This window comes from Taudactylus pleione, unplaced genomic scaffold (assembly GCF_031769625.1).
Source record: "Taudactylus pleione unplaced genomic scaffold, aTauple2 ptg000217l, whole genome shotgun sequence".
Classification (NCBI taxonomy): Eukaryota; Metazoa; Chordata; class Amphibia; order Anura; family Myobatrachidae; genus Taudactylus; species Taudactylus pleione.
The window spans coordinates 5,652,888-5,667,317 of NW_028284619.1; the positions used below are offsets into that span (position 1 = coordinate 5,652,888).

At 46.6% G+C, this 14,430-nt stretch overlaps 1 protein-coding gene across 4 annotated transcripts in view; it reads right to left on the reverse strand.

Annotated features, from left to right (window-relative positions):
* The window catches only part of LOC148517435 (protein FAM3C-like), a 121,606-nt gene that overhangs the window by 35,554 nt on the left and 71,622 nt on the right, over positions 1 to 14,430 (reverse strand). For 3 of the 4 annotated variants that reach the window (XM_088478708.1, XM_088478707.1, XM_088478709.1), the window contains exons 3-4: positions 9,723 to 9,830; positions 1,077 to 1,200 (exon numbers count right to left, since the gene is read on the reverse strand). In XM_088478708.1, coding sequence (XP_088334834.1) covers positions 1,077 to 1,200; positions 9,723 to 9,830 — 232 coding nt within the window. The remainder of the gene's footprint in view (positions 1 to 1,076; positions 1,201 to 9,722; positions 9,831 to 14,430) is intronic. The other variant, XM_088478710.1, reaches the window with a different exon arrangement.

The following is a 14,430-nucleotide window of genomic DNA, read 5'->3' on the forward strand; positions in this document are numbered from 1 at the left end:
CTACCCCTCTAGTGCCTAAACCTAACCCTCCCTCCCCGCAGCCTAAACCTAACCTACCCCTCTAGTGCCTAACCCTAACCCCCCCTCCCCACAGCCTAAACCTAACCTACCCCTCCAGTGCCTAAACCTAACCCTCTCTCTCCACAGCCTAAACCTAACCTACCCCTCTAGTGCCTAAATCTAACCCCCCCCCCGAGTGCTTACCTTTGGAATGCCGGCGCCGGTATTCTGATCGCTGCAACTCCAAGTGGTCGGGATATTGACTGCATCCCGTTTCTCCACCTGACTATGGCCTCTGTGGCTGTGGTTGTGCATTTGGGAACACAGCTGCTTTCACTAACCTGCCCATGACACTCCTATGACTCGCCCCCTAAACACGCCCCTGTGACTTTTTTGGGTTCACTTCTAGCCACCTCCCAGTCACCGGCCAGGAATTTCCCATCATTTTTTTGCTCCATTTCAGATGCCGTCTCTCCAGGTCGCAGCAGCATCTTTGTGTGCTGTGGGGGGTTTCTGAATCTTTCGCGCATACGCAGTTGTAAATAATCAATTAATTATTCATGAGAAGATCAGCACTGTGGACCTGATTCAGACCCGCTCGCTAGGATGTGTTCGCTCGCAGCCAGCGATTGTTTGCATTCTGCGCATGCGCATGTATCGCAGTGCGCGTGCGCGAACCTGTGCGAGAGATCAGGAAGCGTTTGCTCGCTGCGCGTGGACAGCCCAGCAGAGTGAGTGATGGGAGAAGCCGTTTGTGGTGACAGGGGCAGGCTGCTAGAAACGGGGAGTGGAGGTGTGAACGCAGACATGCCTGAGCGTCTCAACGCCGTTTTAGAGGGTTGCGTCATTTAGAGGCAGCGTCATAGTACACGTCGCCTGGCTGGTTTTTACACTGAAGTGCTCGCAGTGCTTGCGGTAGGGTATGGTCAGCCACAAGTGCTGCATTGCATCCAATGGTACCCGATGTATCGATGGTTGCACCAGTGTGCGGATTGCGTGCTCCTCAGAACCAGGGCCTTTGACACCAACACAGTAGAACTTCTATATACACCGTAGTATACTAAATTTGTACTTACATTTTGTCCTCCAAACAGATGGAAGGGCCGACCACATTGGCTGCTCCGCTTATCATTTTAAAGGCAAAGTAATTTTCCGGACATTCTCTCTCATTCCCACACTTTTTATGCTTTTTTACCGGGCCTGAAAAAGAGTAATGTGGAGCAAATGTATGAATATTCTTAGTAAATCCTGCAAGTACTTTGGGGGCTGTTGGAACTGTACAGACTTTGGGGAGGGGGAGATGTATCTAATCTTGGAGAGAGATAAAGTGGAGAGAGATAAAGTACCAACCAATCAGCACCTAGCTGTCATTTTACAGGCTGTGTTTGAAATATAACAGTTAGGAGCAGATTGTTTGGTACTTTATCTCTCTCCAAGGTTTGATACATCTCCCCCTGAGGGGTTGATTCAGAATTGGGACCAAAGCAAAATATTTGCACCTTGGCAAAACCATGATGCACTGCAGGTGGGGCAGATTTATTGGGATTGATTCTGAGTCGGGCACAAGCCCAAACGTGGACGTATACTGCGAATACCTGTTAACAGCGCATGCTCCATAGAAAGCAAAAGCCAAATGCACACAAGCCAGACCATGCATACGAGCACAGATGGAGTTTGAAAGTGCGGGCAGATTGGTGGATCACTTTTTCTGTGAATTGGGAGTCTCCATCTCGTGTTGACGTCATGGGAGCATCGAGGGCCTCTAGGTAGACTTCCATGCACGTGTGATAGGAGATGGGACCCCTGTTTCAGACAGCTCTTTTGCACCCTGCAAGGGGGATGGGTATAAGTTCCGATACTAACGATGATGGTTGCAGATGGAAAAGCAGTGGGCGGCCCAGCCATCTGCCTGAAGATGGACACATGTTTGGCATAGACATGCAGACGCTCACATTGGCATGAGGTAGAATGCAGGCTGCCGTGGCCACACGTGATCGAGGCTGCAGATATGTCCAACTGAGAATCAGCCCCAGAATGAGCAGAGAGATTTAGAGTTGAGAGATTTAGAGTTGATTTATAGTCCTAGCTAAATTGCAGAATAAAAATAAAGCTGTCCAGTATTTCTGCGCTATAAGCAAAAGCAGCCAGTATTTGCCCTGCGTATAAAAATAATGAATGTATTTGCACCTCTTGCATTGTAACGTGTTTTATTCAGGCACTATTCAGTTGCTACTTTTTTGCTTAGCTCCCAACTCCCTGGGTTTAACGTTGTATGATGCATGCAGTCATTTATATAGTTTTCCATTATTATTAAACGACAAAGTAAAAGTCAAACTAGACTGCAAATACAGTAGCGGCATTATCTTTGGACGGGTCTGACGAGCTGATCGGAGACTACAGCTCCTCGGTACTGTTTAGGGATCAGTGCAGGAGCAAAGAAACACCGTTTGGCTTTCCATTCCAATTGATCTTCACTGTTCATGCTCAGAGGAGCAGAGGAGGAGGCCACTGCAGCAGATGAACCTGGAGGCTCCCTTATCCTGTATTAGAATCCGGTGATTGAGTGGTGCAATCTGCTTTAATACAAGAGGGCCTTTGCACAGTTAAACTTGTTGAAATATTTGGTGCGCCACTGTGCTTGCCTCCATGAATGCTCATTAGTTGAAGCTTTCTACCTAACCAAGATGGCCACTCTTTGGTCTTCTGCACATGCGTGGTGCCATCTTGTCAGTGTGTATGAACGCCACAGTGGGATACGGACGTGTTCCACTTAGCTCTATCCTGCTCCTTTCCATCCAGAATAATGAGTGTGTATCTGTTAGAATGGCTGTACCAGTAATTACTACTACTACACTTCCATAAACCTGACACCTGGATAACCACTTGGACTGTTTAGTGCAGGGGTCAAGGAACTTTTTTACCTTTTACCTAAAAATATATTTAGATATAACGACGTTACCCCCTTGCTTTGAAAGAAAGGAAATCATATAGTAGTGCCCCCATATAATGCCCCTGTAGTAGTGCCCCCATATAATGCCCCTGTAGCAGTGCCCCCATATAATGCCCCTGTAGTAGTACCCCCATAGTTATGCCCCTGTTGTAGTGCCCCATAAAATGCCCCTGTAGTAGTGCCCCCATATAATGCCCCTGTAGTGCCGCTTGTACAAAAAACAAAACACTTACCTTAATCCCCGCTCCTGCATCCGCCGCTGTGCTGTCCACCCGGCTGCTCCTCGGAACTATGGGAGAGACGTCAAGAGAGAGCTGGAAGCTGGAGAGAGACGGAAGCTGGAGTTCAGAAGAGAACTCCAGCCTCCGGCTAACGCGGCGCTGCAGGGAAGGAGCCGGGCGCCCGCTGGTAATAACATCTCAGCGGGCGTCTGGCTTAGAGCCTCCCTGTGGCACAGCCGGGCATACATATGAATCAGCCGGGCATACATATGAATCATTCTATATTATATCCATAAAGTTCCCAGCAGCGCCACTATCCAGGAAGGTAGAAGTCTAAAATTCTTTACCGAACGAGTGGATCACAATTGGAACAAGAACCCAGTGTATAGGCCCAAATTAAGTTCTCCTTCTCCATCTAGGCTTTGCCTTTTCCCATATTCACGGGGCAGGAACTGGCTGAATGACCCTTATCGCCACAATGAAACAAAGACCCAGAGACCACATCCTCAGCAGATAGGCGAAATGCCTTGATTTGCATGACCTCAACTTGTTCTACAGTGGAGTCAGCAGCTACCAACCAAGGGGGTAAGGTAGGTTAGCTCCTTCTCCATTTCTCGCTCCCTTATGCGACAGTCAATCCGGATGTTGAGCTGCATGAAACCATCGAGAGTCTAGGGTGCAGGATACTGGAGTAGAGTATCCTTAGTCTGTTCCAAACGGCCCAGACAGAACTAACTGCGAAGAACAGAGTCATTCCAACTACTGTCATTAGCCCACCTCCGGAATTCGGAGCAGTAGTCTTCTGCGGATTTTCACCCTTGTCTTAGTGACCGTAGGTGAGCTTCGGCTGACACTGCTCTATCCAGATCATCATAGAGCACTAAAAACATGCGTCAACTGATCAAAGGGCAGGATGGTCAGAGGAAGGTCCCCTTGGAGTAATGAGATGATTATACCTACTCGTTGGGCCTCAGAACCAGAAGACAATTGCCAGAGTCAAAAATAAAGTTTGCAGCTCTCCCAGAAATTCTAGCGGTCCCCAGAAAACCGATAAGGGAGGTTTAACTTAGGCTCTTTTGATGTAGCTTGAGTGACCAGGACTGAACGGACCTACAGTACTTGACTCGAAGGGACAGTTCCTGCACCTTCTGGGTCAACACCTGAATTTTGGTGGCCAAAAGTTGTGCTGGATTCATGCTGGGATCCATCACTGCCGTAAGTTGTGGTTGGTTATAATGTTATGATCTACGGAAAGTCACATTGTAAGACCTCTAGAGACGCGCTGGTGAGGTCTTCTGCCAATAACAGCCCCCCGTTGTTGCCTTAGAGCTGAGTATGCTCACTGGTACTTAAGTTACCGTCTGGTCCTAAACTCGGGACAGTAGAGGCTTACATGACTATTACGGTGATTGCTTGGTGTAGGCTGCTGCTGGTATTACAGGCAGGAATATACACAACAATTGTCAATGTGCAGAAAAGGTTGCAGTTACAGAACCTGGATGACAATGATGCGACTTAGATGGCTAATGTGCGGCTTTGAGGGCCGAGGTGCGGCACTGACAGCCGAGGTGTAGCCTTGAGGGCCGAGGTGCGGCTTGGAGAGCCAAGGTTTGGCCTTGAGTGCCGAGGTGTGGCTTTTAGAGTCGAGATGCAGCCTAGAGGGCTGTGGTGCAACCTAGCTGGTGGATATGTGGCCATGAGGGCTGTGGGGAAACTTTGAGAGCTGAGGTGCAGCCTTGGGAGCCGAGGTGTGGCCTTGAGGGCCATGGTGTGACCACAGGTGATTGCCGCAGGATCAGCAAGGCTGCTGGCAGGGGCCACTGCAGAATTCACTGCTATGGATGGTAAAGCAGCAAATACAGGAGCAGGCAGTAGTTCAGCAGGAATCACAGCAGGTGAACAGATGTCTGCAGGCACCGACAGAATACTGGCTAGGAGAACTCTGACCAAACAGACAGGAACCAGGGTTTACACGCTAAGGGTAAACTATAACCGGCAAAGTGGCGATGGTCCAGCAGACTAATAAAAGATTCTCCACCAATGACATGCAGGTACAGAGATTGATTGCCAGCAGCTGAGACACTGCACATCTACCAGGCAGTCCCAGAAGTACACCCAGCTGACCGGTGTCTTGGTCTCCCAGCAACTGCAGGCGCTGTCTCAGTTCAGCGTCCATGTTGCATTGTGCCCGGGGAAGATGTCAGACCCAATGACCGGGGGATGCGGCATCCTGGAAGAGGGGTGACCGCCGGAACTCACTAAGGTAACAAGCCGTGATGGTGGCTTGTGACACACACTTATATACACTGTGTGCATGTGTATAATATATATATATATATATATATATATACACACACACACACACACATACATACAGTACACGAATGACTTGAATGAAGGTGGCACTCTTGGGACTTTTGAACCATGAAATAAATGCTTGTCACAGCAATGTCATGTCCAACGTTTCAGCTTTAATAATCTTTCCTCTGGGAAATCTGAAACATCGGACATGACATTACTGTGACAAGCACTTATTTCATGGTTTGAAAATCCCAAGAGTGCTGCCTTTATTCGTGCACTTTGCATTTAGTTCTGTTGAAAACACCTGCTATTGGCACTGACAAATTGTGGATGCGTGCCGGATTCTCCCACTTATATATGTATGCGTATGTTAGGGATGGCCATCAATGGGCTCAGCAGTGATAACCATCGATGGCACACAAACCATCCATGGTGAACCATCGATTGTTTCCACCTCCTCCAAGATCACCTCTGCTGTGGGCATGCCGGGTTGGGGGCCAATGAATAATGGGGGTGGGGCTTAGCAGGTGCTGGGGCTAAGGGACTGATTCAGAGCCGGACGCTCTGACCAGAGCGCTTGCTCTGAATCAGGGCCCTCCTCCATGAAAATGGAGGAGTCCTCCTGGACGCTCGTATAGCTGTGGGTGACCACCCACAGCTATAGCGAGCGTCCATGATGATGGTCGCGATGGTCAAAGACCATCGCGACCATCGGGCTTGCGATGAGACCCTGCGGTAGGGTCTCGCTTCCGCAAGCCCTGGAGTGATTTTGGCTCTATCAGAGCCAAAATCACTCCCACTGACATCACTAGTGATGTCAGTGGGGCCGGCTTCAGACGGTAGACGTTCCCATGGGAACGCCTCCGTCTGGCCGCCACGCCCCCGTCACACCCACCAAAAGGGGCGTGCTGTCAATCAACATCGACAGCACGCCCCCTTTGGTGCGAGACCCGGAGCGACAGCTTGGCTGTCGCAGTCCGGGTCTCGCGCATGCGCACGACGGAGCTCCCTCTGTCGTGCGCATGCGCAGTGGGGCAACATCGACCCGTTTGCGAGCGTCATTTGCTCGTGAACGGTTCTGAATGACCCCCTAAGTTCTGTCCTGCCACATATAAAAATAATCAGAACCATAGGCTCTCTGACATCGATGGCAAAAGTAGTTGACATCGACCATCAACGTTTTTGAAACATCGATGGCCAACCCTAGTGTAAGAATATTTATGAATATATATATATATATATATATATATATTAGTCCAGAAAGGTGCGATACTCAGGTCAAATAAACGACAGGAGACTGAACAGCTCTAATCAATGTTTCAGTGTTATTGACAGTGTATCAGTGACATTGAAACGTTGATCGGAGCTGTTCAGCCTTCTGTTGGTTGTTCACTTGACCTGAGTGCCGCACCTTTGTGTATCCTATCAATTTATTTGTTAAAGCACCCGACACATCCATTGTTATTTATCCGGAGTGCCAGACCTGTTCAGGAGTAAAACAATGTTATGTAAACATACAGTAGGTTTTCATACTAGGATAAAGCATTTTAAAAAGAAAAAAACATGCATTCAGTACATTTAGGGACAGTTTCTTTTAAATCCCATAGAAGTCTAAGCGGAAATGTTTAATGTGTATTCTGCTGCTGTTGCTCAGGCACATGAGACATCTCTAACCTCTAGAAAAATGTCTGTGTGGATAAGCGCTTACTGATTTTTAACATTCTCTATCCATGATGACTTTGTACTTAAATCCACCAGTGTATATACCAGGGAAGTGCAGTCAGGGTAGGCAAGAGAGGCAGAGCTTCCTGAGATTTGATATAAAAATTATTAGAATAATACAAAGATATTTATAACTTATAAACATCTTCCTTGTTTATTGTAATCATTTGTATAGTTAACACTCACAAGCTTTGTGGAGCTCCCTGGGACTGCATAGATGCGAGAGATGAGGCAGCAAGTGCTCAGCCTCGTTTCTGTATAATATAGTCTGCTAGCAGAGCTGTGGGTGGGGCCACACCATGGGCAGTAAGCTGCACAGAAAGAGCGCTAATAGAGGCAAGCCTCTAAATATGGAAGTGCACTGCAGTGTTTAGAGATCGGAGATTAGCAGCAAGAGAAGACACAGTGATGCAGGTAGGAGAATCAATGGACACTGAAGCTTAGTGTAGTGAGGGGAGAGTTACAGTGAGTAAGGGGGTGAGACAGGCCCCCAACACTCAGACCCATCTTCATGTGTGCCTCCCCAGCCATTGACCTCACCACATGTCCCTGGTATATTTACCAAGCTGCAAGTAAGTTATTCAGAACGCTAGAGCTTTAGGGGTCGATTTACTAAGCAGTGTTAGGAGACACAGTGAAAAGTGATAAGGTGCCAGCCAATCAGCTCCCAACTGTCATCTCACAGGCTGTGTTTGAAAAATGACAGTTGGGAGCTGATTGGCTGGCACCTTATCACTTTTCACTGTGTCTCCTAACACTACTTAGTAAATAGACCCCAAAGGCTTCTGTGCCTCGCCTCTTCAAAAATTATGTGTAAGAGAGAAGCTCCTTCGCTTTAACATATTCTTAAAAAGTAAACTTTCAACAAATAAATGGCACCATCTAATAAATGCTGAACAATGTAATTTCACTTCTACACATTGCTTGAACTCAGGGGGTAATTCAGCTGCGGACGCAGGAGTTATCGCAGCTGCTAACATGTTAGCAGCTGTGATAGCTGTAGTATAGTAATGCATTAAGAGGCATCACGGCTCCTGCATGCATTACTGATTCGTGCTGCATGTCCCTCGGCCGGCTGAGGTACCATGGGGTCACGCAAGCCGGCCATCACAGATGCCCACAAGAGGCCAGGAAATCTCCATCTGCCGATGGAGATCCTGGCCTCTTCCCTCCCACCCAATGGCGGCGACACGCCACTGTTTTGGGAAACGGAGGCCATTGCCGCCCCCTCCCAGCCCACAAACATCCACAAACTGTCAATCACTGACATTCTGCTGCCGCTCTGTGAGCGATCATGCAGGACCCGCTCTTCACATGCAATAGTCGGGTATCTGCGTTCAGCAATACACGTACATGCACTGCTGAATCAGCCTGTCAGTGAAGGACCCCAATACTGTATGTTGGCTGCAACTTCATTCCTAAGGAATCAGATCACTAGGATCATCACTGAAGTAGGAGACGGTTATATGAAGTTATTGGCTCCTAGACAACTGATTATTGATAGAGCTCAATAAATGGGTGTAATCTCCTTCTGTTGACATGTATTAAGTCAAGTGTGAGAACTACTGATGGGATTGGAATGGGATTCCGGTAGTCGGGATCCCGGCTGTCCGAATCCCCACACTGGCATCCCGACAGGGCTAGCTTACTGACACTTGTTGTTCAGTATGCCAACCCTCCCCCTCATCCTACCCTAACCCTCGATCTATGGTGCCTAACCCTAACCCCCCCCTAGTGCCTGAACCTAACCTCCCCCTCCCTGCACCCTAAAACTAACCCTCCCCCTAGTGCCTAACCTCGCACCCTAACCCTCCCCCCTTAGTGCCTAACCCTCCCCCTAGTGCCTAACCCTCCCCCCATAGTGCCTAACCCTTCCCCATAGCGCCTAACCCTAGTCTCGCACCCTAACCCTCCCCCCTTAGTGCCTAACCCTCCCCCCATAGTGCCTAACCCTCCCCCTAGTGCCTAACCCTAACCTCGCACTCTAACCCTCCCCCCCAGTGTCTGAACCTAACCTCCCCCTCCCTGCACCTTAAACCTAACCCTCCCCCCTTAGTGCCTAACCCTCCCCCCATAGTGCCTAACCCTCCCCCTAGTGCCTAACCCTAACCTCGGACTCTAACCCTCCCCCCCAGTGTCTGAACCTAACCTCCCCCTCCCTGCACCTTAAACCTAACCCTCCCCCCTTAGTGCCTAACAATAACCCTCCCCCTAGTGCCTAACCCTAACCCACATCTTATTCCTCCCCCACACCCCGCTACTTACCTTCAGTATCCCGGCAGTCGGGACGTCGGCACCGGTATTGTGATAGGCATCGGGATTTCAATGCTGGTAATATCGGTGCCGGCATCGCGGGCGCTGGGATATTGACTGTATCCCCTACTGATATATTACTTACAGCAGCTCAGGTAATACACACACTTTGGCATGTGTTTTTGGAAATATTAATTCTATTCAAAAATAGCGGGCATTCCTCATCGTTGTCAAAATTGATAAAGGTATGTATATTTAGTCCTTTGCTTACTTACCAAAAATATTTTGTAGACTCTTTGATTCCCATTTTGTGGTGAAAATGGTTTCTGAAAAATACCATATCGACAGCATCGTGATCACAACCACGAAGATCCGTACGATACCTGTGTATAAGAGAGACATGATGAGTTGAACTTGAAATACAGGTTGTCAATTTCCGGGAGATAAACTGATTAGGAGACAGAGGGTCTGATTCATAGATGGATACAAAGCAGAGGATTACGTAGTTGAGTGGTTATCGGTGGTCAGCGCATGAGTCCTAGTCGAGTGTGTTAAGTGATTGACAGTCAGGGAGTGTTTGTGGGTAGCAATGGGCGATGGGGGACTCAAACAAAGTGACCATTTTCGGGGTGTGTCTCAGCTTGTTACTGTAATCCCGTACACAGTAAAAATGGCTCTGGCGTCTCAATTCCCGCAGCCATCCAGTACGACCATAGGGTTACTCAGAAGGACGATCGTCGACTGCTCTGTGACCGATGCAGTCACATGAATTTGCAAAGCCGCTGGTGGGCGTCTCAATATAAATTCAGGCGGCTGCGACATTAGCATATTATAACACAGCCATTGACCTCATATTCGCAGCTGCATTAGCACACATTTCTGAATCAGGCCCAAAGAGTGATACAGTATGAGAACTGTATTACGCTGTTTTCCATCATTCTTTAGCTATCTAGTCTATGCCACTCATTAAGTACAAGTAGGGCCTAATTGTGAGTCAGACGCAGTGGGGTCCGTGTCTGCAGTGTTCGACAATGGCATATCTGCGACTTTATGCAAATACCCCTTCAAAGCCTTTACTGGTGCACTGGCGAGCGTCAGAATGTGCAAGGACTTTAGACGCTCAAATACTGCTTGGTACGTCTTTAGACACAACCATCAATCGCACCACATAAACTTGCGGCAGCTTCATGCTAGGTGTAGATTGTCCACCAGAGTGTGTCCTCCAATGTTAGCGATGACGCGTCTGAGCTCGTAATCAACCCGATCATTTTGACTACAATGTAAAAATTAGTCTTAGATAGTTTTCATCTGACTGCATTTACATTTCACACATCTTAACATCTTTGAGTATATTCTACCCCCCCTGTGCTCAGGGGTGCCAAGAGGGGGGGGGGCGGGTACTAATTACCCGGGCCCGGGTTTGCTGGAGGGGCCCGGCACCCCCCCTCTTACATTACAGCAGTCCAGCACACGCTGCTGAGTGCTGGGCTGCACTGGGAGACTGCTTGCAGATGCTAAGAAGCAGCCACAGCAGTCTTCTATGCCTGTGGGGGGATCGATCAAGCTCATCGCGCCCCCCACTGGTTATGCACCAGGCTGAAGGGGCTCACAGTGCCCCCCTCGCCAGCGCACAGTGCCAAAAAAGTATCTTTTTTTACCTAAGGGGCATGGCCACGCCTCTTGCGATGAGGCCACACCCCTTTTACCCGGGCCACCTCTTGGCAGACCTGCCTGTGCTGAGACTATTTTAGAACTTTTTTTTTCTGCTCTTTACATTCCAACATCAATATCTGTATTTCTTTATAAGTAGCCACACAAATTGTGGCCTTTTCTTTGTCATAAGGATTTGATTTTTATTTTCAGGAAATACCATTAGCCTGCTTAATCCTAATACTGCAAATACAATCATCCCAAAATGTCCTTAAAAGTGTTTATTATTGAAGTTGGTACAAAAGGGGCATATTTATCACAATCCGCAGCTCAGATGTATATGGAATGTGATAACTTTGCCCAAAATCGCAACGCGATACTTGAATACATCGCCAGGATGCAACAAATATCATGCAGGGACAGAGCTTGGAGAGAGGAGAAAAGCCCTTATAACGCCATCTCCAGATGGCGCTATTATCACAGAGCTCCCCCCGGTATATTTTTTTTGCAAATCAAATCTAGTAAATCTGAGCAGATCGCATTTCCAGTTACAATTATGGGAAATTACATCTGCTTACTAAAAATAAAAAACAGATAATTAGGGCTTGGAGGAGAATGTTTTGAATTCTCCTACAATTGCCCTTTAGTAGATTTAGGTAAAACAAAAATTATGTGAAAAATTTGCATTTTCACAATATTTTAGCATAAATATTATAAATAAGTATGCTTGAAAGGCAACAAAAAATGAAAACGTGTGTATTTTTTATTTGATTTTGAGAAATACAACCAAAATATTTAGTGGTTCTGACTTTGGTTTTAATTAATCTGTGCACAATAGCACAAAACAGAAACCAATCTACAGTATAAGTTTTCAAATAAAAGTGCTACTGGCTTGTAGGGCGACATTCCAGGCACCCTGCAAGCCACAAGCAGGTGCCAAAGGGCAGGGCGCTGCACCCTACGCCCCAGCGCTGCTCAAACACCCCTAGTTACAGCCCAGCTAGGTGACACATTATTTGAAACAGAAGATATCCCTCCTGTTATTTGGAAAAGGAAATTACTTCTTTCAAATCAGGGCGGCCATGATGTAATAGAAGCCTGTCTGACTTGTCCACTTTTGATTGTAAGCTCTCACAAGATTCAGCGTACCAAGAACTCACTTTTCAGTGTTGTGGGTACGCACAATTGTAGTGAGCATATGGGCAGTATTTGGTGATGCTCACGGGAGTTAAAAATACCTTTATAAGTTTTTCCCACAACACTGAAAAGTGAGTTCTTGGTACGCTGAATCTCATTTCATATTGGTGGTGAGGATCTGTCCTTCTACATATTATTGGACTCCTATGGAAGTTGTCCCACGTGTTTCCTTCTTCAAAGTACAAAGGGGAACCTACTATCTTGTATTATATACAATACTTCACATTGGTCCCTATTTTTTCCATTTTTTACATGTATGGACTTATATTGAAAACATTACGATTAAGTGAATGAAACGTGATCCATATCGTGCAGTGTGAAAAAACGCGAGGCATAAGTATCAATATCATTTTTGTTGCATTATATATAAAGTGATTGGGTTGACTGTTTGAATATTACCAGTAACAGATAAAGTTGATTCGTCAAATTATCAATGTGGCTGTCTGTCACCTGTTAGCAGCCTGGAAATTGCAGTTACCTCCCAATAGTCTCAATAAAATTGGGCACATGTTTTGCATGGAATATATTGTATATATCATCAATTATGCAACTAAATCCCTTTGTAAGGTCTGTGAACCATGGGCTACCTGTGAGGCATGGACCCAGTCCCAATCTGTCCTCCTCCTACTTAGTAATTCCCTTCCACGTTACCAATTTCCCTTTACATAGCCCCCCTTTATAACACACTTGGTGGACAGAAGTTATTACACAAATTGTACATTCTCGCCAGTATAGAGGAGCCTTGACGCTGGCCTGGCGCATATTCATATATTTGCAAATGTATGTAACTAATGCCTCTGAATTTCTCTTATTATGTAGGATTCAAGTATTTTTGTTAATATTGCTGCAGTGTGCTGGAGGGCAAATCCCTTTTATTCTGTAGTACAAATTGTACATTGCCATATATTTATTTTTTGATGCATGGATTTTTATATTTAAACTGTTTTATTCATAAACTATTTTCAATAGGAATTTCTTTGACCTAATGTCCCAGCACCATCTTTCCATTACTCCAGTACATTTCTATAATAAGGGGGAGGGACCCCTGTAACCTGGAAAAAAGCAGCAGGATTGGATGTTTAAGGATTGGAGAAGCAGTCAGCCAGAATCCACTGTGCTGCCTGAGAGGCTGTATACTGGCCCCCTCCTCTCCTAAAATCCCCCTGACCCTCTTGTCAGGTATTGCCCACCCCCGGAGAGCTAGCATGGAGCTATGGGAGCCGAATCACTTACAAATGCATCATGTATCACATTGCACACTGAATGTGGGTTACGTGGAATACTGAATAAATTCTGGGAAGATCATGATAATATGTCAAAATATACTGTAGAGTGAATAAACTTTGTACCAAAGTGAATGAAAATAATTTGCTTATCTGTAATTAATTTGTGTCCACATTAGGCCTATTTAGGTTGGGTATCATCTACATGCAGATATATAGAGTATAAATGTATCTGATCTGGTTTGTTGGAGATTGTTTCAGGGATTAGTGTAAACCTGCACCGAAGTTTAATCTCATAGAGATCCTTCACAGTGAGAACATGGTATCCAAGATGTTACCAAATAGCAATAAAAGGTAGGTTATAAGTGGTCCGAGTGTTACATATGCGTTTCATCCACCCACATGGACTTCATCAGGGGAGTGAGGGTAGGGTCCATCTACAGCTCTTAATATACCCTGTCAAATGAGTTAACTGCATACTGCCATGTGCACGGCCCTAGCTGTGTGTCCAAAATAGACAGTTTTCTACACAACAAAATGACATCTAATAGAGAAATATCACTATGATTGTAGGTCATTAGACTGGCTAGTGAGCGTCCAGTGGGAACCCGCTCATGCATTACGGACTCTAATAATACAAGTCAGTGCTTCTCAATTCCGGTCCTCGGGACACACTGTCAGGGCCGGATCAAGGTGTGTGGGGGCCACGGGGCTGCTAATTGTGGTAGCCTCAACCAAAAAAGCTGTCATTATGATAAGCTGACAATGTTTTTAAAACTGTAATGTGTAAATACTCCCAACACCACAAATGTGCTAAACACAGTGTAGTTCCCCCAGTTCATGTTATGCCACACAGAAACCCCACTTCAAACTATGCCACAGTCCCCCCCATGCTGATGATGTAGCTATGTAT